Source organism: Schistocerca cancellata, chromosome 1 (genome assembly GCF_023864275.1).
Source record: "Schistocerca cancellata isolate TAMUIC-IGC-003103 chromosome 1, iqSchCanc2.1, whole genome shotgun sequence".
Classification (NCBI taxonomy): Eukaryota; Metazoa; Arthropoda; class Insecta; order Orthoptera; family Acrididae; genus Schistocerca; species Schistocerca cancellata.
Window position 1 is genome coordinate 118,499,470 of NC_064626.1, and position 24,435 is coordinate 118,523,904.

At 41.6% G+C, this 24,435-nt stretch overlaps 1 protein-coding gene across 1 annotated transcript in view; it reads left to right on the top strand.

The window, feature by feature from the left end:
• The window catches only part of LOC126166669 (derlin-2-like), an 86,062-nt gene that overhangs the window by 12,435 nt on the left and 49,192 nt on the right, over positions 1 to 24,435 (top strand). Inside the window, exons 3-4 of the mRNA XM_049920420.1 lie at positions 1,249 to 1,416; positions 11,110 to 11,232. Coding sequence (XP_049776377.1) covers positions 1,249 to 1,416; positions 11,110 to 11,232 — 291 coding nt within the window. The remainder of the gene's footprint in view (positions 1 to 1,248; positions 1,417 to 11,109; positions 11,233 to 24,435) is intronic.

The following is a 24,435-nucleotide window of genomic DNA, read 5'->3' on the forward strand; positions in this document are numbered from 1 at the left end:
TTTCCTAGTTCTATTTTCCACCCTGTATATGAAGTACAAGTGTGGACTTTGGAAGTGGATGTCCCTTTCCAGTATAGACTCATACAGTTGAGTCTGTGCTAACTGTCATTACTTGTTACAGTTTTGAAGCAGATGCAAATGATTGCTCCATTGTCCACAATGGATGATATTCCCTATCTGCGCAACACAGTGGATTGATAAATATTAACTATTCCTGGAATGAATCTTCCACTTAGCAGCGTAATGTGTGGTCCCCACCATACAGTTTTAATCTGCACTGGAGGTGTCAAATATTGACTGTATTCAAAATTTTATCATGTGAGTCTAATAATTTTCATAATGCCACATAATTATATTACCATAAGAAAACTGTCTTCACTGAACACAAACAAATGACTGAGGTAGGTCCTCATCATTTGCCCTGCGATGTAGCAGGGCTCTCTCTCTTTTAATGCTTTGTCTCCACATGGCACAGTCTTATGCTTGATCAAAATGGAGACCTGCAGTCTGGATGTCTATATGGTGTGTAACTAGCCGACATTATCTTAGTCTCCTAATAGGTCATTTACCATTATTTTTTCTGCGGAAACCTCTTTTTGCTATTGTACTTGGGTCTGCTTTAAATATGTGTTCATCCCAATGCGATGGCATTCCCACTCCACATTGCTTGCGAATGTCGTCATTGAGTATAAAGTGTGAAATGTTTTTGTATTCCATTGGCTGTAGATTTGTCTGTTGTTGCCAATTTACCATTATTATCGGAAAATTTTCATTCTGCCATAAAATCTTTTTACAAAAATATTATCAGTAAAAATCAAGGTCAGATTCACATTCAGCAGGATCAGGATTTAAATTCCCATCCAGATTTAGTTTTTCCATTGTATCCCTAAGCCATTTCCGTTTCCTTCCCTGTCCAGCCCAAGCTTTTGAACGATCTCTGTTTGTTGATGGCATGTTAAAACACTAATATTCCCTTCAATTCGTAACAAAAAAAATTATGTACTGAAGTCTGATATGGAATGTGATGTTTATGTCATTAGTGTCGTGTAAACTTCTTGTTGTATTAAAAGTGTATTGGCCTAAACTCATATCAGGACTTTCGGCTTTCAGAACAAAGATCTATATTGCAGCCCTGGTTTTGCATAGCTTTACTTTGTTTGGCTGTTTTACTACAACTTAATATCTCCTGTAGAGTGATTGTCATTGCAGTAATCCATTAATTTTTACTGAATTTTGGTTTTATTTCAGCTTTGGCGACTGGTGACAACATTCCTGTTCTTCGGCACAGTGGGCTTTAATTTTTTCTTCAGCATGATATTTACGTATAGATATTGTCGCATGCTGGAGGAAGGCTCATTTCGTGGCAGAACAGCAGACTTTGTTATGATGTTCCTATTTGGAGGATTTATGATGATTGTATCCTTTGTTAAAATTTATATGCATAATAACTTGTGGCCAATACCTTCTGTTATGAAAATTGTTACACTCACATTGTTACTGCAGTTGGTGTCACATTACAGTGAAAGTGAAAGTGATAACCTCTCTAAAGTAATGTGTGTGCACACTGATAACACTATTAGCTCTTTGTGTGTCACTGGCTTCTTCACTCTCTTTATGTAGCTGACAAGTACTTCATAGTTGCATTCTTAAGTTACACTGTAAGATTGATAAAAATGAAGCTTGCATAACCCTCAACACACACATACACCCATACTTTAGTCTTCCGGTATTTGAGAATGAGAGCACATAGAGACATGCAACAAACCTTACATATAATTTCAAACCTTTATGAAACTGTTTGCCACTGACAACACCCACAAAATGATGAAAGGAAAAAAGCTCACTGCTTACTGGATTTTTGCTTTGATGCAGTAAAATTGCCACATGAAACATGACATTTTAATTTATTATTTCTTTACTACTAACAGTCTACTCAACACTTTTTGTAAACAGTATTCACATGTGCCACTGAATACACCAGAAAAATTATATTATTATACAACTTATAGTTTAGGAGATACAGCGTCAAATACAGAGATCTGTTAGAAGCAAGCGTAACATTTTAATTTAATATGTCTTTGCCGCGAATTCTATTTGCAACATATTCCGCAGACAGTATCCACATATATCACGGAATGTACCTACAAAAATATATCATAATATAACACATAGTTTAGGAGATATGACTTCAAGTACTGAAATGCATCAAAAACTGTGGCATCAAGTATGATGATTTACTTTATTACGTGTTTATGACTAATTCTATTCACAACACATTTCACAGTGTCCACATATGCTGCTGAACATACATAGAATATATCATTGCACGACACATAGTTCAGAAGATATGACATCATAAACGTGTAGCTGCTTGAAAACGAAACTGCAGGGTGAAATTCACGAAATAGATAGGCAAAATACATTTGAATCATGTAAAATAGATGTGGAATGTATTTGACAAGTGTGTATGTGAGCAAAGCCATGGGTAAAAACTCATCCTAAACTCTTTGAACTATTTCAGTCAAATTTGGTATACAAATTAGTTACAATTTAGAAAGAAATACAGCGGTGGTAAGAACCACCAGCTTCCTATAGGGATGAGTGTGATAGTATGGAGAGAGAAGTGGGGAGGAGGAGAAGGAGAGATGCAAGGGGGAAGGATGAGATTGCACATATAGGGGGAGGAGGAGATGGACTAACAAAAGATTGGAATAAAGACATGCTCAGGCAAAGCAGGGTACTCGGTTAATTCAAAATAAATCTTTTGAGCATTAGAATTTAAGCATGCTTGGCTACATTTACAGTGAAAGCAGTTCTAGACATTAGCATTTGTATGGTTCATGCTTTTAATGGAAGTATATGAGTGCAGTTCGAGAAATAGGAATGAGGACAATATTTAAAAGAAAATCAATATTGTTCTTCTTTTTAGGAATATAACTTTTCCCAATGTGCACTCACTTTTTTAACCCATGCAAAAACTAGGAATTGTCAAGTGCTGTAAAATACACTCCTGTCTCAATTATGACATTATCTCTTGAGCAGAAATTTTTTGCCTTTGAGCTATTTCTCCATGTTTGGGATCAAGAAGAAACTGCTGGGAGCCAAATTGGGCAAATACAGGGATGCGGCAGCAATTCTTAACACAATTCATGCGTTTTGCAGTTACAGCTTGTGGTGAACATGTTTTTCTTTTTCTTCACCAAAAAGAAGCCTGTTTCCTACAATTTCTTGTCAAAGAGATTACCTGTAGTACCTTTCAGTGAAGTTTTTCAATTTTCTTAGATGTGAATGTCAATAATTCTAGGAAGGAAACTGCTGGACTTTTTCAGCTGATTTTGCAATACAGGATGAGCACAAAATCTTGCCCTGATAATAAAAATTTATTACAGACTAACTGTTTGACATAATAAGTTACATTCAGTGCCATTACATGGTTAGTATTACTAGTTGTTGTGATCAATAGATGGCGCTAGTGCTCCACAACGCCGACGCAGTCTGTTAGGTCACGTTAGTTGCTGGCAAAATGGCGTCGAAGCTGGAGAAAGTGCAATGCGTGCTTTGGTTTCACAAAACGAAATCGCCCATTAGTGTTCAGCGTAAATTTCGGGCTTCTTATGGACGTAGCACTCCTGACGTTAAATCAATAAAGCAATGGTATGCGAAGCTTAACAAAATAGACACTGTTAAAGATCCTCGAAGTGGCAGGCCTTGTGTGAGTGATGCAACTGTTATTAGTGTTCGGCAGTCGTATCAATGGAGTCCGTCTAAATAAACTCGTCAAGCATCACGTGAACTTCAAATACCTCAAGCAAGTGTAATGAAGAGTCTTCTGAAAGGTGTAGGTTGCATGCTTACATAGTGCAAATTGTCCAGGCCTTGCAACCAAATGATTTGCTGACACATGCTGAATTTGCAACTGATATTCTCAACAGGATTGATGGCACTAATGATTACTTAAATCACATATGCTTTACCGATGAATCCACCTTTCATGTCAGTGGAGTAGTAAATAGGCATAATGTCTGTATATGGGGTGCAGTTACAGCGAAAAAAATGAAGGTTTGGTGTGACCTCATGCCTAACAAGGTTTTTGCACCATTTTTCTTCGGAGAAAAATCCATTACCACTAACATTTATATAGACGTTTTGCAACAGTTCTTTGCCCCACAGTTAGAAGAATATCAACCATGGATAATTTTCCAGCAAGATGGAGCATCCCCCCCCCCCCTCCCCCACTGGGATTTGTTAGTGCATGAGTTCCTGGAGGAAACATTTCCAGATCGGTGGATTGGATGGAACGGTCCAACACTATGGCCATCCCACTCTCCAGACATTACGCCCCTTGAAATTTTTTTCTGGGGCTATATCAAGGCCATAGTCTTCGTCACACCAGTTGCTGACATTGACGAACTGAAGGCTAGATACAAGCTGCTGTGGGTACTGTGACAGAACACATTACGAAACACCTGGCGGGAACTGGAATACCGCCTTGACATTCTCCAAGCTACCAAGGGAGCACACATTGAGGTTTACTAATGTAAGTGGTCTTATAAAAACTAGTAACACTAACCTATGTTATGGCATCAAATGTAAATTATTATGTCAAACAATTATTCTGTAATAAATGTTACAATCAGGGCAAGACTTTGTGCTTACCCTGTACTTTCAGAAAATCTGCCAGATGCAGTTATTCAGATAAAGAAGAAACAACAAATAGATTTGGTCTCAAAATTTCAGCTGAAAAACAAAATCCATGACAGACAAAAAAAAAACTCCACCAAAATTCATAGAAACTCAAATAGGTAAAATAGAGCGCGTAAGTAAATTCAAGTATCTTGGAGAAATTATACAACAGAATGGGCTAGAAAAATTAGCAGTAGGTGTGGGAGTTAACAAAATGGAGAGCATATGGTTTGACAAAGAATAGTTATAACAAGAAATGCATATCTAGAGAAACAAAACTAAAACACTGTACCCCAATGGTAAGGCCAGAATGTTTATATGGGTGTGAATGCCTGACAATAAACTATAAGCAGGCCATAGGGCAGGGCTTAACAACTGGCCGGTTTTGAGCACGAGTACTCGCGTCTGCTCAGGCACGTTCTCGCGAGCAGGTGCAAGGTCGCGGAGTAGGGAAGGGTGGGGGGGTGGGGGGGGAATGCGCGCGCATGTTTGAATAGGGCCGCAGCTTGCCTATTGAAATCGCGACGATTGTGTAACGTTTAAAGTACTACGATCAGCTCTAACAGTCACTTCGCTGGTTAAGAATCATGTCAAGTCGCCGTTGAGTAACCCCAACCATGCTTTCGCAGTTGGGAAGAATTGTATCTGTTTACAGAAAAACATGGTGTTGCAAAATGTTTAGTATGTCACAAAACGCTGAATTCTTTCAGGAAATTTAATTTACAGCAACATTATATGTCGTACCACGCGAAAGACTACGGAAGTGGAAAATGTGATGGACCAGATCGTGCACAGGAAGTTATTAAACCTAAAAGAAACCTATCCGAAGAAGATCTGGACGACAAAGAAAAATAAACTGAGGCAGCTCTCAGAGTGAGTTACAAAATTGCTTTGCTTTTAGCAAAATCCCTGCACCCCTTCACTGATGGCGATTTAATAAAAGAATGTTTGGTAGTTGCAGCGGAACATTTGTGTCCATCTCAAGTTGAACAGTTTCAGATTGTGCCATTATCTAACACGACCATTATGCGTCGCATACAGAACATGGCAGACGATGTCCAGAGCAAGCTTGCAAATATCTGTAAAGATTTTATGGCTTATTCTATAGCTCTGAACGAAAGTGTTGATATCACTGGAACAGCGCAGCTTGCCATATTTATTAGAGGTGTTAAAAGAGATCTTCAGGTGAGGGAGGAGCTCCTCGATGTAGTAGCCATGAAGAACACTACAACCGGAGGTGATATTTTAAGTAGTATTGAAGAAAGTGTTGAAAATATAGGATTGTCTTGGAATTCTTTAGTTTCAGTGTCTACAGACGGTGCACCAGCGATGACAGGGAAATAATCAGGTTTCGTTGCGCTGTTGAAGGAGAAAATGCAAAAACTGACCGTGCCAAATGAAATATGGGGCGTTTACTGTGTGATCCTCCAGGAAAATTTATGTGCAAAGAGTATCACTCTAAAAAATGTAATGAGTGTTGTTGTTCGTATAACCAATTATATAAGGAAGCATGGGCTACAACACAGGCAATTTAAAAGCATTCTTGAGGATGTAGAAAGCCAGTGTGGCAGCCTGCCTTATTACAGCGAGGTCCGCTGGCTTAGTTGTGGCGAATTATTAAATCGATTTTTTTGCCTATTAGATGAGATAAATATGTTCATGGAAATAAATAACATGTGTGTTCCTGAATTGAAAGAGCCTTCATGGAAATGTGATCTCGCATTCTTAGCAGATTTAACTAGCCATCTGAATGCTTTGAACATTCCATTACAAGGTAAAGATCTGCTAATTACTCATTTCATAGATCGAATACGAGCTTTTAAAATGAAATTGACACTTTGGGTGAGTCAGCTGGAAACAGGAAATCTAGCTCATTTTCCTAAATTATCATCCATGCAAGATGTTCACAAAGACTGTGAACGTTATTCCCATAGTTTAGTTGCCCTTAAGGAAGAATTTGATCAACGCTTTCAAGATCTGACAACACTAGACAGTGATTTTGATCTGTTCTACTCTCCATATTCAGCGAATATTGAAGAGATTCGTCCTGAGCTGCAACTAGAAATTATTGACCTGCAGTGTGACAGAGAATACAGAGACAAATTTCAGAACAAGAAAAACATTTTGGAATTCTGCAGACACTTTCCTCAGGATAGATTTCCTCGTTTGCACAAACTGGTGGCTACAATAATATCAATGTTCGGTTCCACGTATGTTTGTGAACAACTGTTCTCTGCTATGAAATGTAACAAGAAGCACCTGAGAAACGCATTGTCTGATCAAAATTTAAACTGCACGCTGTGCCTACGAGGCACAAGAACAATTACTCCGAACATAGACGCAATTGTAAAGGGCAAAAAGTACAAGATAACCGAGAATCTCACACTTCAGTGACACCTTTTATTGTGTAATAGTTCACAAATTAATACGAATGTAGAGGCATACACTAAGCTAATAAAATTATGTGGCACATGTACATTCTCCTTTATTTGTTTCAATTGTCGCAGTAATAATTCGTGAGTGATATCCCTGCAGGTGGCTGCAGATTTACATTGACTGGCGGCAGCTGTTGTGTGCCCCACGTGACTCTCCCCACTCTCAGCTCTGGTCCAGTAGTGGGGGTAGCGTGCTCGCGCTGCTCCGTGCTCGCACCTTGCTGTTCACAGCTTGCTCCGCGAGCACATATGTTGTGAAGACCTGCCATAGGGGGTGCAATACAAACTACAGATGGCTGGAAAATGAGAAGTAATGGGGAGATCTAAAAAAAATATAGAGGAAATCAGAAGTAGTAGTTAAAAGAAGATTAATCTGTTTTGGACACCTCTACTGAGTGACTTGCAAAACAGATGTTCCTGTATTTCTGGAAGAAGAAATCAACAGTAGCATGGATTACAGAAATGAGGAAATATCTAGAAAGAAACATCAAAGAATACGAAATAAGACAGAAATCTGTTTAAGAATAAAATATTAAATTTAGAAGACTTTCAGTGCAGAAGAAATACAACATGGACAGAAGAAAGAGAAAGACTACAAGGGAAGATGATGGCACACTGGAAAAATAGAAAATACCAAGAAAAGAAGAGGAAATGAAAATGCTTCATGGTTCTCGTTGGTCAATAAGGAAATAAAAATTAAAAAAAATTCACATGATCGATCGGTGTTGAAAAATTGGCAGGCTGATGGCTGTTGCGATTACAAATGTTGGACAGCAAGTGAGTGTGGTTTTTAACTATTGTGCCATGTTTTGAGAAATTTAAGAGAGGTCTGTAGGACTTCAGTTGAGTTCCACAAGGACTTCAGTTGAATTCCACAATTGCTCACACTGGGCAATTAGTAAGTGCGTCTTTGAATTACAAAACTGTGTTGAGAGCAACTTAAGCAAGATCCAATAGACTGTTTATGTGAAGTTGTCATTGTGGATCAGATGTGGATTAATCATCATACAGGAATCCAGGCAGCAATCAAAACAATGGGTTACTTTTGGTGATTGTTACAGAAAAGGTGTCGATGCTCCCATTAGCTGAAAATGTTAAGAGGACATTTTTTAGAATGCAAAGCTCATCTTATATGAAGATGAGACCCTTCGCATCCCTAAAATTCATCGACATAACTTTTCTGGTTGATTGAGCCAACTCTGCTTTTTTTCGAGCAGATTTATGAGAAGCAGCCAATTGTTTTGATTGTTTCTTGGCATTTCATTGAATGTGACAAAACAGCGTTGAACAAAATTGAACTCTTGTCACTGATGACGAAGGATCACTTTAAACAGTACCTAATTTTGCTTTTATTTCATCTTGTGTGTTCCCTTCCAAAAGCAAAAAAAAAAAAATGGTTCAAATGGCTCTAAGCACTATGGGACTTAACATCTGAGGTCATCAGTCCCCTAGACTTAGAACTACTTAAACCTAACTAACCCAAGGGCATAACACACGTCCATGCCCGAGTCAGGATTAGAACCTGCAACCATTAGCAGCAGCGCAGTTCCGGACTGAAGCACATAGAACTGTTCGGCCACAGCGGCCGGCTTCCAAAGCGAAAGGTGAATCACAAAATGACAATGCACTATTTCCATCATAGCGAAAACCTCGTAGCACAATTTGCTGCAACGGCTTCCAAATTCTAACAAGCCTATGAATCAGTGCATTTTTGTTTTAACATCATCCAACGGATGGTGGCACATGGTAGTAACACAAACTTGGTTTGTAAATGTTGCCTGTCTTCAAATATAGATATTTATTAAGTTTCTCTTGTTGATATTTACAGCCAGATTGTGGCTTCCATGCTTGAAAGCATGTTGTTTATCAGCTACTGGCTTTCTGTGTATATTGTAGCTGGATTTGTTGATGGAGTTTTCTCTCTGGCCATTGTAGTCTGTTGGGAGGTATTTTATTTCCCTCCTGCCCCTCAACAGGCAGAGGATGCTGACAAGCATTCCCCAATCCGCCATCAAGGGATGCACTCTCTAAGTTGAGGCTTCCCCAAAATGAGAAGACAGGGACAGAGTGGAGAGAGGAACATGGTGGGGAGGACAGGAAAAAGTGGAGAAGTCTATGTTCTAAGCAGTTTCAGCCAGGAGCTAGAAACTGTAGATGATGATGGTGATGGTGGTGATGATGATGATGATGATGATGATGATGATGTGACACTATTTTGTCCACAAGTCTGCAAATAAAACTTGAAACCACACTCTTCCCCTTCCTCCGTTCCATCCTGTTCATAGTAAACTAAACTGACCTAGTTCTAGATTTCCTTGCCCTGGGAATATTTGCATTACGTTCTGTCTGTGTAACTTGTGTCATCTGTTCACTGTTTGATTCTGACATTGCCTCACACTAATTATGAGATATTCTGTAGTGTGCAGAGTTCCTGAAACTTAAAACATACATGTCTAATACTTCAGCATTTTTCAATAATGTTGTGCTTACTGAACAGATATAACTTTGCAAATAGTAATGACTATATGTAAATGAACAGAGTGATTTTTATGAAATGTACATTGAAGCAATATTCTAGGTTTCATTACAAAGAAATCTAGTAAATAAGTGAATTATTGTTTTTTTGTACTCACATAGTAGTAGTCCAGTACCCGTAATCACTTAAAACCAACTATTTATATCTTATCCAAATAAAATGTGTGTAGTGCTCTGTACATCAGTGTGCTTTGAAAGGAAATAGATAGAGATAGGACAAAGAATACAAAAGAATCAGTAACACATGAGAGGCTGTCAAATAAAAAACTAGGCAGATGGGATCTTAACAGAAGAAAGTGGCGTTCTGTTTTTCCCAATTGAGATATGTAAACCTGAAAAGTAAGTAAGCTGTTTATTATTTTGAAAGTAATCACCATAACTGTCAGTACATTTATCCCACTGAAACAAGACAGTCTATGCATTCATGGAAAACTGTTTGTGGTTGCCTAAAGACTCACAACTGTACCCAGGCGTGCACCTCTTCATCCAGAGCAGATCAATTGCCAAGAATCTCTTTCGTCATGGAACCAAAAATATGGGAATTGGGTTGGGGGGGGGGGGGGGGGGATACAGGTCCATTTGAAGGATGTATAAGGGACTCCCAGTGAAATGTCTGCATCATAGCCAAAACAACCCTGGCAACATGTGGGCCCCCATATTACCAACGATGTTTAAACTATGTTGCAGAAGTTTTGCTGGGAAGCCCTTACACATTTTCTATACAGTTCCATTTTCTCCCCATGTGATATTTATATTTTGGTGCCATGAAGGAAGATATTCGTGACTGTTGCTTTGCTTTGCACAAATAAGTGTGTGCCTGGGTACAATCATGGTCCTGTAGGCTACAGCAGACATTATCCATGAAGGCATTGACAGTCTTGTCTCTGTGGGATAAATGCATTAACAAGTATGTTGTTCACTTTTGAAATAATAAACAGTTATTTACTTTTTAGGGTTCCATGCCTCAGTTGGTAAAACCAGAACTTTCGTAGAATCACTTTATTTTGTTTGCCTCTCTGCCTGTTAAGACCCTGTTTTCTTAGGACTGGGTATAGGTATCAAGTTGAAATTTATGTTAAATACTAAGGTCTACAGTTCCTTGATAGTGTAAGTAATTAAAGAGCTTCTGAGCCAAGACACTGAACAGGTGTGGCCTTATATGTTACATATTTTGATACCTGCAAGCTCACTCTTCAAAACATGTAGACAATCTATCTGTGTACATAATTAAGTTTGTATGGGACCCTCAGAGTCCTACTGGCACTTGTCTTTTGTTTTCCCACCCCCATCTGCCTCGTTTCCATTTGACTGCCCCTTATACATTCTATAGGTGCATTACAAAATAAATGGTACAGTCATCGTTGATATCTTACCAGGTGCACACTATGTAGCTTGATCAGTGTGTAATTACATCCTTTGCTTGATTTGTTTTTAATTTTTTCCTTATCTAAGCCAGCTTTTTGCGTATTTTATTAATCTGCTCTTTCTTGGACAAGCATTTACAATAATGCTAGTATATGTGTGGTCTCGAAGAAATCCATTTGTGCGAATGAATTTTTTTGGCCTAATGAATTTCCAGGTGAGTAAATCATGATTGCCATTCAATAAGTAAACTCTAACATGATAATTCCTGAATTGAAAGAATTATGAAATGTTTGCCATGAAACTTGTCTGCCCAAAATATACACTGTTTCAGTTTGCTATTAAGTGAAGAAAGAACTTAACCACACCAGAAAGGCAAAGACTTGTACAATCTGTAGTAATTCCATTTTATCTGATGTGAGAGGACTTCTGTGAGTGGCTGGTTGTTCGTTGCCAGCTTAGTGAAGACGGGGAAAAAAAAAAACAGCGTGTGCACAAAATGAAGCAAGTAGCATGTAAGCAATTATGCTTATGTGCAGTTCTAGTTCACCACCTGGTCCCATGGAAAGTACACTAAGTGGAGCTATCATCATACCACTGAGGCACATACTGATAAAGAGCTCTTGGGGTTCTGCTGAAAGGCATTTTGTCATGCTTCCGATAATTTCCCTCAATGAGAAAATTGGATAATTTTGTACTTCGTCCATCTCAGTTGCATTGATAAAATTCTGCTGCAGTAGTTACCTGTTTCAGTCTGACACTCCCATTCTCAAACCACATACCTTGCTATTAACCATAATTATTCATACAGTGTGGCGCCAAATGACACAGACAATTCTGTATAGCAAAGTATACAATCAGTTTTTGACAAAATAATTTAATTGGATAGATAAACAATCTACTCTCCAAGCAGTGGCAGAACACACACATAAACAAAGGTTATAATTAGGCAACCTTTCAGAGCCAGTGGCCCCTTCTTCACGCAGAAGGGTTGAAGGGGAAGGAAGAGGGGGTGAAGGAAAAGGACTGGAGAGGTCTAGGAAAAGGGGTAGATTTCGGAAAAGTCACCCAGAACCGCAGGACAGGGAAGACTTACCACACAGGATGAGAACGAAAGGCTGATTGTTGGGGACTGCATTGGACAAGATTTGAAAACCTGAGAGCTTAAAGGTAGAAGACAGGGTAATACGCAAGACAGAGATAACTGCCGGTGAAAACTAGATGGTTAGATGTAGAAAACTAAAATGGAGTGAAGGAAAGAGTAGTACTGTGAAGAAATGCTGAGATGGAAGAAATTAATGTAAATTAAGGCCAGGTGAGTGGTGAGAATCAAGGACGTGTTTTAGCCCTAGTTCCCACCTGCGGAATTCCGAGAAACTTGTGTATGGGGGAAGAATCCAGACGGTGTGTGTGGTGAAACAGGCAGCGAGATCACGATTGTCATGTTATAAAGCATGCTCTGCACCAGGATATTGCTTGTTGACAGTATAGACCCTCTGCCTATGCCCATTCATCATAATTGATAATTGGTGGTAGTCATGACTATGTAAAAGACTGAACAGTGTTTACATAACAGCTGGTGTACGACGTGTCGTTTCAGATGGTTCTCCTTTTGATAGCATATGTCTTGCCAGTCACAGGGCTGTTATTGGTGGTGACAGGAGAGTGCATAGGACAAGTCTTGCAGCAAGATGTTCACAGGGGTAACTGCCATAGGGTAGGGAGAGGAGATAGGTACAGAAGGAACATAGGGTCTGACAAGAATATTGCGGAGATTGGGAAGGCGATAAAAAGCTATTCTAGGTGTGGTGGGCAAGATTTCACACAAAATGGATCTCATTTCAGGGCATGATTTTGGAAGTCATGCCCCTGTCGAAGTATCTGATTAATCCATTCCAGACCGGCACTCCAGAGTTGTTTTTGGAGGGATCAGCAGTATCAGGATTGGATGTGATGGCCTGAGAAATCTGCTTTTGAGCTAGGCTGGTTGGGTAATTACATGCAGTGAAGGCTAGGTGAGACTAGTGGTATATTGCTGTAAAGAGTCTGCAACCGAAGAAATATGTTTGCCTCGAACGCCAAGGCTCTATGAGAGGGAATATTTGACATGGGAAGGATGGCAACTGTCAAAATGTAAGTACTATTGTTTGTTGGTAGGTTTAATGTGAGCAGAAATGTGTAGCTTGCCTTCGTTGAGGATGAGATCAACATCAAAGGAAGTGGCAAGGGATTCAGAATAGGACCATGTGAAATTTCATTTAGAGAAGGTATTCAGAGATTCTAGGCGTTTTAACAGGTCAGTCTCATATGAATCCCTATGGTAAAGATGTCATCGATGTATCTAAATCAAACCAGGGGCTGAAGGCTTATGAATCCCAGGAAAGGCCCCTCCAAGCAACCCATGAAAAGGTTGGCATAGGATGGAGCCAGGTTCATCCCCATGGCCGTAGCCCTGATCTGTTTGTAAGTCTTTCCCTCAAAGATAACGTAGTTGTTGGTAAGTATAATGTTGATAAAGATTAGTTGGAAGGATGTTATAGGTCTGGAATCAGGTGGTCGCTGACTGAGGAAATGTTCAGCAGCATACAGACCATTACGCGGGTGATGTTGGTATAGAGAGAGGGAGGTAGCATCAGTGGTGACAAGCAAAGTGTGTGGTTGGGGATGGGAGGGGCATGGATTTCAGACAATCAAGGAAATGTTTGATATATCTGATATAGGAGGGAAGTCTTTGTACTAGTGTTGCAGGTGCAGCTCAACTAAGGCAACACCATTCTCACCTCAGCCTTCACTGCACATGATTACCCAACCAGCCTAGGTCTGGAATGGATTAATCAGCTACTGCGACATAGCCATGACTTCCTAAAATCATGCCCTGAAATGACATCAGTTCTGTCTGAAATCTTGCCCACCAGACCCAGAATAGCTTTTTGTTGCCCTCCCAATCTCCACAATATTCTTGTCAGACCCTATGTTCCACCTGCACCCATCTCCCTACCCTACGGCTCCTACCCCTGTGACTGTCCTCACTGCAAGACTTGCTCTCTCCACACTCCTACCACCCCTATAGCAACCCTGTAACTGGCAAAACATATACTATCAAAGGGAGAGCCACCTGTGAAACGACACATATCATACACCAGCAGTTATGTAAACACAACATGGGCTACAACATGCCCTTGGTTCTCGCCACCCACCTGGCCTTAATTTAAGTTAATTTCTTCCGTTTCAGCATATCTTCGCTGTAACTACTCTTTTCTTCATTCCATTTCAGTTTTCTACATCTTTAATTGTCTTACCCATCTATTTTTCACCCCCCCCCTCCCCCCTTCCCACCTCTGTTTGTGCAATGCACTTAGCTTTTCACTATTATTAACTCATGCATGATGTTTATGTAGTAATCTCTGTCTTGCATATTAGCCTGTCTTTGACCTTTAAGCCTGCAGGTTTTCAAATCTCATCCAGTGCAGTCCACAACAATCAGTCTTTCCTTCTCATCCTCTTTCCTTCTCATCGCGTGTGGTAAGTCTCCCTTAACCCATGGTTCTGGGCGACTTTCCCAAAATCTACCCCTTTTCCTAGACCTCTCCAGTCGTTTTCCTTCACCCCTCTACGTTCCCCTTCAACCGTTCTGCCTGAAGAAGGAGCCACTGGCTCTGAAAGGTTGCCTAATTACAACCTTTGTTTATGTGTGTGTTCTGCCGCTGCTTGGTGAGTAGATTTTTTACCCATCCAATTACATAATTTTGTGAAAGTATACAGTGAGCAACAATTAATCTCGCTGATCTTAGCCTTTGTGTCTGTTGTAACTGACTGACACAACCAAACTCCAACAGACACATAGGTTAAGATCATTGAGGGTACTTGTTGCCCACTCTATCCTTTGCTGTACAGAGGTTGTTCATGCACACCGTGTTGTATGAATAATTATAGTTAATAGCATGGTATATGGTTTGGGAATGGGAATAAAAGTAATTGTCCAATTTTCTCGGTAATGACAGTTGCGGTCAACCATCCCATGGCAGCATGCCTCAAATAAACAAATTCCCAGCAGTGTTTGCAGAATTCTGTGAAATGATTTCTGCTATTGTCTGACAAAATTATTGTGATGTGAGGATTCTGTGAGTAATTTGTGTATATATAAAGATTTAATTCATTTTCTTTTCGCTTTCATTTGAGAAGAGAGAGGATCATTAATTTTAAAATCTCATCTGGAAAACTTAAGAACCAAATGTGTCAGAAGCTTTAAAAAAAAAACAGTATTATGAAAAGGAAAATTGCTACTCAACATAGAGCGGAGATGCTGAGTCACAGATAGGCACAACAAAAATACTGTCACAGATAACCTTTCTGCCAGTATGGCCTTCATCAAAATTAGGCCACACACACACACACACACACACACACACACACACAGTCTCTGGCAACTGAAGCCACACTGCGAGCAGCAGCACCAGTGCATCATGGGAATGGCAGCTGGGTGGGGGTAAGGAGGAGGCTGGGGTGTGGAGGGGGAGGAATAGTAGGGTGGGGTGGGGGACAGTGAGATGTGCTGTGGAGCGCACAGGGACAAGGTGGATAGAGGTTAAGGCAGCTATGTGCAGTTGGGAGGTTATACGGAGTGCAGGGAAGAGGTTTGGGGGGGGGGGGGGGGGGAGCGGAAAAGGAGAGAAGTAAAACTGGGTGCTATGATAGCCTGGTGTGCATCACAGGGAACAGGGAAGGGGCTGGATGGGTGAGGACAATGACTAATGAAGGCTGAGACCAGGAGGCTTACAGGAACATAGGATATATTGCAGGGAAAGTTCCCACCTGCACAGTTCAGAAAAACTGGTGTTGGTGGGAAGGATCTGTATGGCACAGGCTGTGAAGCAGTCATTGAAATGAAGGATATCGTGTTGGGCAGCTCTAACTCTAGGAATTAGAGCAACATGTCCAATGCCACCTCAAAAAGCTCTCCAAGCTGCTGACCTACTCCTGCCTTGGAGTACCGCTGTCCACCACCTCTACAACAACTTCCAAACCTCCTACACGTCCCCTCATAGCTGATAAACCCTGTCTTGCAGACCTACTACATTTACCCCCCACCCTCCAAAACTCCCTACCTACTACGTGCTTCCTAAAGTCTGTAAACCCAACCACCCAGGATCCTCCATTGTGGCTGGTTACTGTGCCCCCACTGAGAGAATCTCTGCACTCGTAGACCAATACCTTCAATCTATTACCCAGAACTCATCCTCCTATAGAAAAGATACCAGCCATTTTCTCCACCGATTAACCACAGTTCTTGTCCCCTTACCGCATGGTGCTCTGCTCATCACTGTTGCTGCCACATCCCTTTACACTAACATCCCTAATTTCCATGACCTTACCACTATTGAACACTACCTCTCCCAATACCGGACGGATTCCAAACCAACAACCTCTTTCGTAGTTGCCATGACCAACTATATCCTCACCCACAGTTACTTCTCCTTTGAAGGCATTATCTACAAACAAATCCAGGGTACAGCTATGGGCACCCATGTGGCACCATCCTATGGCAACCTATTCATGGCCCATCTAGAGGAATCCTTCCTAAACACCCAGAATCCTTAACTGCTTACCTGGTTCAGATTAATTGATTACATCTTTGCGATCTGGATCGAGGTTGAGGACACCCTATCCATATTCCTTCAGAACCTCAACAGCAGTTAACCCCATTTGCTTCACATGGTCCAACTAAACCCAACAAACCACCTTCCTAGATATTGACCTCCACCTCAGAGATGGCTACATAAGTACCCCTGCCCATATCAAACCTACTAGCCACCAACAATACCTCCACTTTGACAGCTGCCACCCATTCCATACCAAGAAGTCCCTTCCATACAGCCAAGCCGCCCATGGTCATTGCATCTGCAGTGATGAGCGGCCGCTCTTGAAATATACCAAGGGTCTCACTGAAGCCTTCACAGACCATAATTATCTTTGTACAAAAACAAATCTCCCGTGCCTTATCTTTCTTGTCTCCCACCACCTCCCAAAGTCTCACCGTCCGGCCACAGAGAAGCATTCCCCTCGTAACTCAGTACCACCCAGGACTGGAGCAACTGAACTACAGTCTCCACCATGGTTTCGACTACCTCTTGTTGTGCCCTGAAATGAGAAATGTCCTGCCTACTATTTCCCACACCCCTCCCACAGTAGTATTCCACCGTCCGCTGAACCTACACAATATACTCGTCCATCCCTACACAACCCCTGCTCCCAAACCCTTAGCTCATGGCTCCTATCCCTGTAATAGACCTAGATACAAGACCTGTCCCATACATCCTCCCACCACCACCACCTGCTCCAGTCTGGTCACAAACATCACCTATCCCATCAAAGGCAGGGCTACCTGTGAGACCAGTCATGTGGTCAACGAGCTAAGCTGCAGCCTCTGTGATGTATTCTATGTAGGCATGACAACCAACAAGCTGTCTATCTGCATGAATGGCCACTGACAAACTCTGGCCAAGAAACAGGTGGACCACCATGTTGCTAAGCATACTGTCCAACATGACATCGTTCATTTCAATGACAAGCTTCATAGCCTGTACCATATGGATCCTCCACACCAACACCAGCTGTGCTGAATATAACCCATGTTCCTGTAACCCTCCTGGCCTCAACCTCCGTTAGTCATTGTCCTCACCCATCCAGCCCCTTCCCTGTCCCTATTCCAGCACTACATGGTCCTCATTCCACCATGGCACCTAGTCTTTTTGCTTCTCTCCTTCCACCTCCCCCCCCCCCCCCCCCAAACTCTTCCCTGCCCACCGTCTACTCTCCCAACTTCACATAGCTGCCCTACCCTCTCCCCATCTTGTCACTGCGCAGTCCCCAGCAGCACTTCACTGTCCCCACACCCACCCTACTATCCCTCCCCCCTCCCTGCCCCAGCCTCCGCCTTACTCCCACCCAGACACCATTCCCATCTTGCACTGGTGCTGCTGCTCGCAGTGTGGTTTCAGTTGCCAGAGACTGCAGTCATGTGAATTGAATTTTTCTGTGGGTGTGTGTGCGTGCGTGCGTGCGTGCGCGAGCGCGTGCGAATGTGCGTGTGCGTGCGCGTGTGACAGAGACCATTCTGGCCATAAGTGTATTTGTGACAGTCTTTTTGTTGTGCCTGTCTGTGACTCCACATCTCAGGTATATGGTGAGTAGCAGCTTTCTTTTTCATGATATTGTTACATTCCATCCTAGATTTTCCTTTGTAAGATTTTTAAAAAATATGTATGTGCAGTTTACTGTCCTTCACGTCAATTAGAGTTGATATTTTTTTTACACCAGAATTTCAAACTGCAGAGTGGTTTGAACTTAGGAGCAAGCGGTCTGTTTAGAAATTTTATATTTTGGAGTTATGATACTAAAAATGAATTACGGTTATAACTCATTAGGGAATCTGAGTTGTTAGCTCATCAGGAGCATCTTACGAGAGGGAGTCATAATGATACAGTGGAATATCGAGCAGTAGATTTTTTTCTGCATTGAAGGGGAACAATGCTGCAACAATCAATGCCGAGTTTGTGGAAATACAGCAACAATGCAGTATCATATGACACTCTGGTTATGTAGCACAGGTGCTTCCAGTTTGCTCAAACAAGTTTAAATGATAAGGACCAAAATGGCAGACTGTCTCTTTGTAAAAAACAGGAAATCACTAGAGACTTGAAGGCCCTAGTGCTCAAAGACCAATGATAGCATCAAATGTGGAAATCAGTCAGTTTTCAAAATTTTGCATGACATTTTGATAATGAAAGTTTACAGCCTGCTGGATTCTGCGACTGGTCACACCTATTAAAAAAGCCTGGTAACCAGAAGCAGCAGAAGAAATGTTGCAGCTCTGTCAGGCCAATTCAGTTGACTTTTTTTAGCAGCTTAATCACTATGGACAGTTGCTGTTGCAACCCTATGACCTCAACACAAAGGAGCAAGCAGTGGAAGCGTGTGGATTCATCACTGCTGAAAAAAGCAACAACTTTGCCATCATTGGGCAAGGTGATGTTGACTGTTTTTTGACAGTTGTGGTGTGATTTTAAGGGGCAAACCATCACAGACTGCTGTCAAGATGGAGCATTTCAGAAAGGTGTCTGAGGGAGAGTGTTTGCTCCAAGACAATGCCCCAGCTCATTCTGTGTCTGACAGTGGCATACATGCTGCATCTTTGGGCAAGAAATTTTGTCTTGTGTCTGTAGCCTGCTAACATGGCAGCCAAAAACTTCTTCCTATTTCTTCAGGTAAAGAAATCATTGTGTGGCAGGTATTTCCAAAATGACAATGTGATTTTTGAGGTGGGACATTTCCAGAACTGCTAGAATATAGACTTACAAAACCAAAGTCCCTGCCAAATGATCCATTATTGGGAAAAATGTGTCACATTGAAGGGTGAATATGGAGAGGGTAACTAACACCATCAAGAAGTTTTATGGTTGCAGCTTGATTTTTTTTGAGGCAATAATTAAAACTATATGACTATCCCTCATAGTAACACTGCACGTAAACGTTCAAGAAAATATATACAGATCCTGGCAGAATACTACATTTACAGTCAGTTGATCATGAGGTTGAAAGAGGTACACTTTTCAGTACCAATAATTTTTCTTTTGTTTTGCTTTCAAGTTCGTGTTGCCCATAGTTACAACAAATTAAAGCAAATTTCTGCACAAAAACAGAGCTATAGAAGAAGGGTAAATTGATGTGAATACTCTTGACACTGTTATAGGAATTTTTGCACTTTTGGAATTACCATAATTTTTGGAATCTTCATTTTGCATTGTGCCATTCACATAAGTGAAAAAATGCCAATAAAATGTGTGGGACATCAGAAATTGACTGATAACAAAAACCTCATAATCGGTAACAAAGCCTGTTTCCAGGTATGCAGTGTTGAGCAAACAAACTGTTTGTTGTTGGTTTGCCTAAAAGGGCTCACAGAGTCATAAATCATAATGTTTTTATGGTGATAATGGGGAGAGAGAGGTGTTTTGAAAAAGTGTCCCCCTTCAGTCTACCTCTACATGGATACTCTGCAAACCACATTGATGTGTCTGGCAGAAAGTTCATTGAGCCACCTTCACAATTCTCTATTATTCCAATCTCGTATAGCGCGCGGAACGAATGAACACGTATATCTTTCCATACAAGCTCTGATTTTCCTTATTTTATCGTGGTGATCGTTCTTCCCTATGTAGGTTGGTGTCAACAAAATATTTTTGCATTCGGAGGAGAAAGTTGGTGATTGGAATTTTGTGAGAAGATTCCGTCTCAGAAAAACATCTTTCTTTTAATGATTTCCAGCCAAATCCAGTATCGTTTCTGGGACACTCTCTCCCATATTTTGCAATAATACAAAACATCCTGCCTTTCTTTGAACTTTTTCGATGTACTCTGTCAGTCCTATCTGGTAAGGATCCAACACCGCACAGCAGTATTCTGAAAGAGGATGGACAAGCATAGTGTAGGCAGTCTCCATAGTAGGTCTGTTACATTTTCTAAGTGTCCTGCCAATAAAACGCAGTCTTTGGTTAGCCTTCCCTACAACATTTTCTATGTGATCCTTCCAATTTAAGTTGTAATAACAAGGTAATTAGTTGAATTTACAGCTTTTAGATTAGATTGATTTATCGTGTAACCGAAGTTTGACGAGTTCCTTTTAGCACTCGTGTGGATGAACTCACACTCTTCATTATTTAGGGTCAACTGCCACTTTTCTCACCATTCAGATATCTTTTCTAAATCATTTTGCAGTTTGTTTTGATCTTCTGATGACTTTATTAGTTGATGACTTTAGTGGATAAACAACAGCGTCATCTGCAAACAACCAAAGACAGCTGCTCAGATTGCCTCCAAAATTGTTTATATAGATAAGGAACAGCAAAGGGCCTATAACACTACCTTGGGGAACACCAGAAATCACTTCTGTTTTACTCAATGGCTTTCCGTTAGTTACTACGAACTGTGACCTCTCTGACAGGAGATCACAAATCCAGTCACATAACTGAGAAGATGTACCATAATCACACAATTCCACTATGAGCCGCTTGTGTGGTACAGTGTCAAAAGCCTTCCAGAAATCCAGAAATATGGAATCGATTTGAAATCCCTTGTCAATAGCACTCAACACTTCATGTGAATAAAGAGCTAGTTGTGTCTCACAGGAATGATGTTTTCTAAAACCATGTTGACTGTGTGTCAATAAACAGTTTTCTTCAAAGTAATTCATAATGTTCGAACACAATACATGTTTTAAATGCTGCTGCATATCGATGTTAACGATATGGTCCTGTAATTTAGTGGATTACTCCTACTACCTGTAGTAACCACAACCAACAGCGGGAATGCCTTGGGCTGCGGATCGGAGCCGCCAGGTGTGGAAGCTGCCGGTGGTGGAGCACGCACAACCAGGTAAACACAGGACGAGTCGGACAACAGACCAACGACAACTGACAACAACCGACCACGACCGACGCAACAAGGAAGAGATAAACCACGGAGCCTTGTGGAAACCACAACACCAAACACCAAACGTAAATCCACTCGGAACCAGAGCCAGGCAATGGTCAACAACGAGCAACGACCAGAACGCAGTACCGCCGAGATAGAAACGAAATCCAGAGCGAGTACCAGACTGGCTGGACTAGGGCAGAGCGGGTCCCTATATATGAAACCGGAGGGAGCGGCTATTGGCCGGTGTCTGCACGTGGCTTAGCGGTGGCGCCCTCGCTGCACGAGAGCCGCTGTGCGGAATAGCCGCCGCGGAGGTGGAGCCCCCTATGGGCTGACTACATCCATTTGTTCTGCCACGTGTTCGACTTCTGCGGCAGAAGGTACTAGACTACCATTCTTGAATGTTGGTGTGATCTGTGCAACTTTCCAGTCTTTGGGTATGGGTACGGATCTTTCATCTAGCGAACATTTGTATGTGATTGTTAAGTATGGAGCTAATGCATCAACATACTCCGAAAGGAACCTAATTGGTATACCGCATGGACCAGATGACTTGCTTTTATTAAGTGATTAAGTTGCTTCACTTCTCCGACGATATTTACTTCTACATTACTCGTGTTGGCAGCTGTATTCGATTCGAATTTGGGAATATTTATTTCGTCTTCCTTTGTGAAGGCATTTTGGAAGGCTGTGTTCTGTAACTCTCTTTGACAGCACTGTCTGCGATAGTACCTCCATTGCTATCGCCAGAGAAGGCATTGATTGTTTCTTGCCCCTAACATACTTCACATACGACCAGAATCTCTTTGGATTTTGTACCAGGTTTTGAGACAAAGTTTCATTGTGGAAACTGTTATATGCATCTCGCATTGAATTCAGCGCTAAATTTCGAGCTTCTGTAAAAGATCGCCAATCTTGGGGATTTTGCGTCTGTTTAAATTGGGCATGTTTGTTTCGTTGTTTCTGCAACAGTGTTCTAACCTGTTTTGTGTACCAAGGAGGATCAGCTCCATCGTTTGTTAATTTATTTGGTATAAATCTCTCAATTGCTGCCCATACTATTTCATTGAATTTAAGCCACATCTGGTCTACACGTGTATTATTAATTTGGAATGAGTGTAGATTGTCTCTTAGGAAGGCGTCAAGTGAATTTTTATCTGCTTTTTTGAATAGGTATATTTTTCACTTATTTTTCAAGGATTTGGGGATTACAATATTCACTCTCTCTACAACAACTCCTTGTTCACTAATCCCTAAATCGATTTTGATGCTCGTTATTAACTCAGGATTATTTGTTGCTAAGAGGTCAAGTGTGTTTTCACAGCAGTTTACTATTTGTGTAGGCTCATGAACTAACTGCTCGAAATAATTTTCAGAGAATGCGTTTAGCAGAATTTCGGATGATATTTTATGTGTACTTCCGGAATTAAACATGTATTTTCGCCAACATATTGAGGGTAAATTAAAGTCGCCACCAACTGTTATCGTACGAGTCGGGTACGTGTTTTAAATCAAACTCAAGTTTTCTTTGAACCTTTCAGCAACTGTATCATCTGAATTGGGAGGTCAGTAAAAGGATCCGATTATTATTTTGTTCCGGTTGCCAACAATGATCTCTGCCCATACTAACTTACAGGAAGTATCTACTTCAATTTCGCGACAAGATAAACTAGTTCTAACAGCAACAAACATGCCACCGCCAGCCGTGTTTAGCCTATCCTTTTCGAACACCATTAGGTTCTTCGCAAAAATTTTGGCTGAGCTTATATCTGGCTTTAGCCAACTTTCAGTGCCTATAACTATTTGAGCATCAGGGCTTTCTATTATCACTTGGAGCTCTGATACTTTCCCAACACAGCTACGACAATTTACAACTGTTACACCAGTCGTTCCCGTATCTACATTCTTCCTGTGTTCATCCTGCACCCGTTGTGACTGAAGCCCTTCTCTTGTTTTCCCTAGACCCTCTAACCTAAAAAACCGCCCAGTCCATGCCACACAGCCCCTGCTACCCATGTAGCCACCTCCTGCGTATAGTGGACACCTGCCCTATTCAGCAGAACTCGAAACCTAACCACCCTTTGGCATAAGTCGAGGAATCTGTATCCTACACGGTCGCAGAACCGTCTGAGCCTCTGATTCAGACCCTCCACTTGGCTCTGTACCAGAGGTCCACAATCGGTCCTGTTGACTATGCTGCAAATGGTCAGCTCTGCTTTCATTTTGCAAGCAAGACTGGCAGCCTTCACCACTTCTGTTAGCCGCTCAAAACCAGAGAGAATCTCTTGTGATCCAAACTGACACACATCATTGGTACCGACGTGAGCAACCACATGCAGTTGATTGCACCCTGTGCTCTTCATGGCATCCGGGAGGACCCTTTCCATATCTGGACATCTGGAATGACTCCACCCAGTATGCACATGGAGTGCACATTGGTTTTCTTACCGTTCTTGTCAGCCAAGTCCCTAAGGGCCCCATAATGCGCCTAACGTTGGAGCTCCCAACTACTAATAATCCCACCCTCTGCGATTGCCCGCATCTTGCAGGCTGAGTGGTTTGCTCTGAAACAGGACAGGCAACAGCGTCTGGCTCAGCAACAGTGTCAGCCACAAATAGCACCTGGAACCTGTTTGTCAGACAAACCAGGGAGGCCTTACGTTCGGCCGCCTGGGAAGTTTTTCGCCGCCTGCTTCGCCCCGGGGTGACCTCCCACTCGACCACAGGTGAAGTGTCAGCCTCAGTGCGAGCAGTAACTGGGTTGGCCACATGTGAGGACCAACCAGAAGACTCTGACGTGCTGGACTTCCGTTGGATCCCCACAGCCGACCCACAACAGTGGTGCCCATCCACTGCAGCCTCAAGCTGTGTAACCGAAGCCATCACAGCCTGAAGCTTAGAGCGAACTGTCACCAACTCGGCTTGCATCGGCACACAACAATCACGC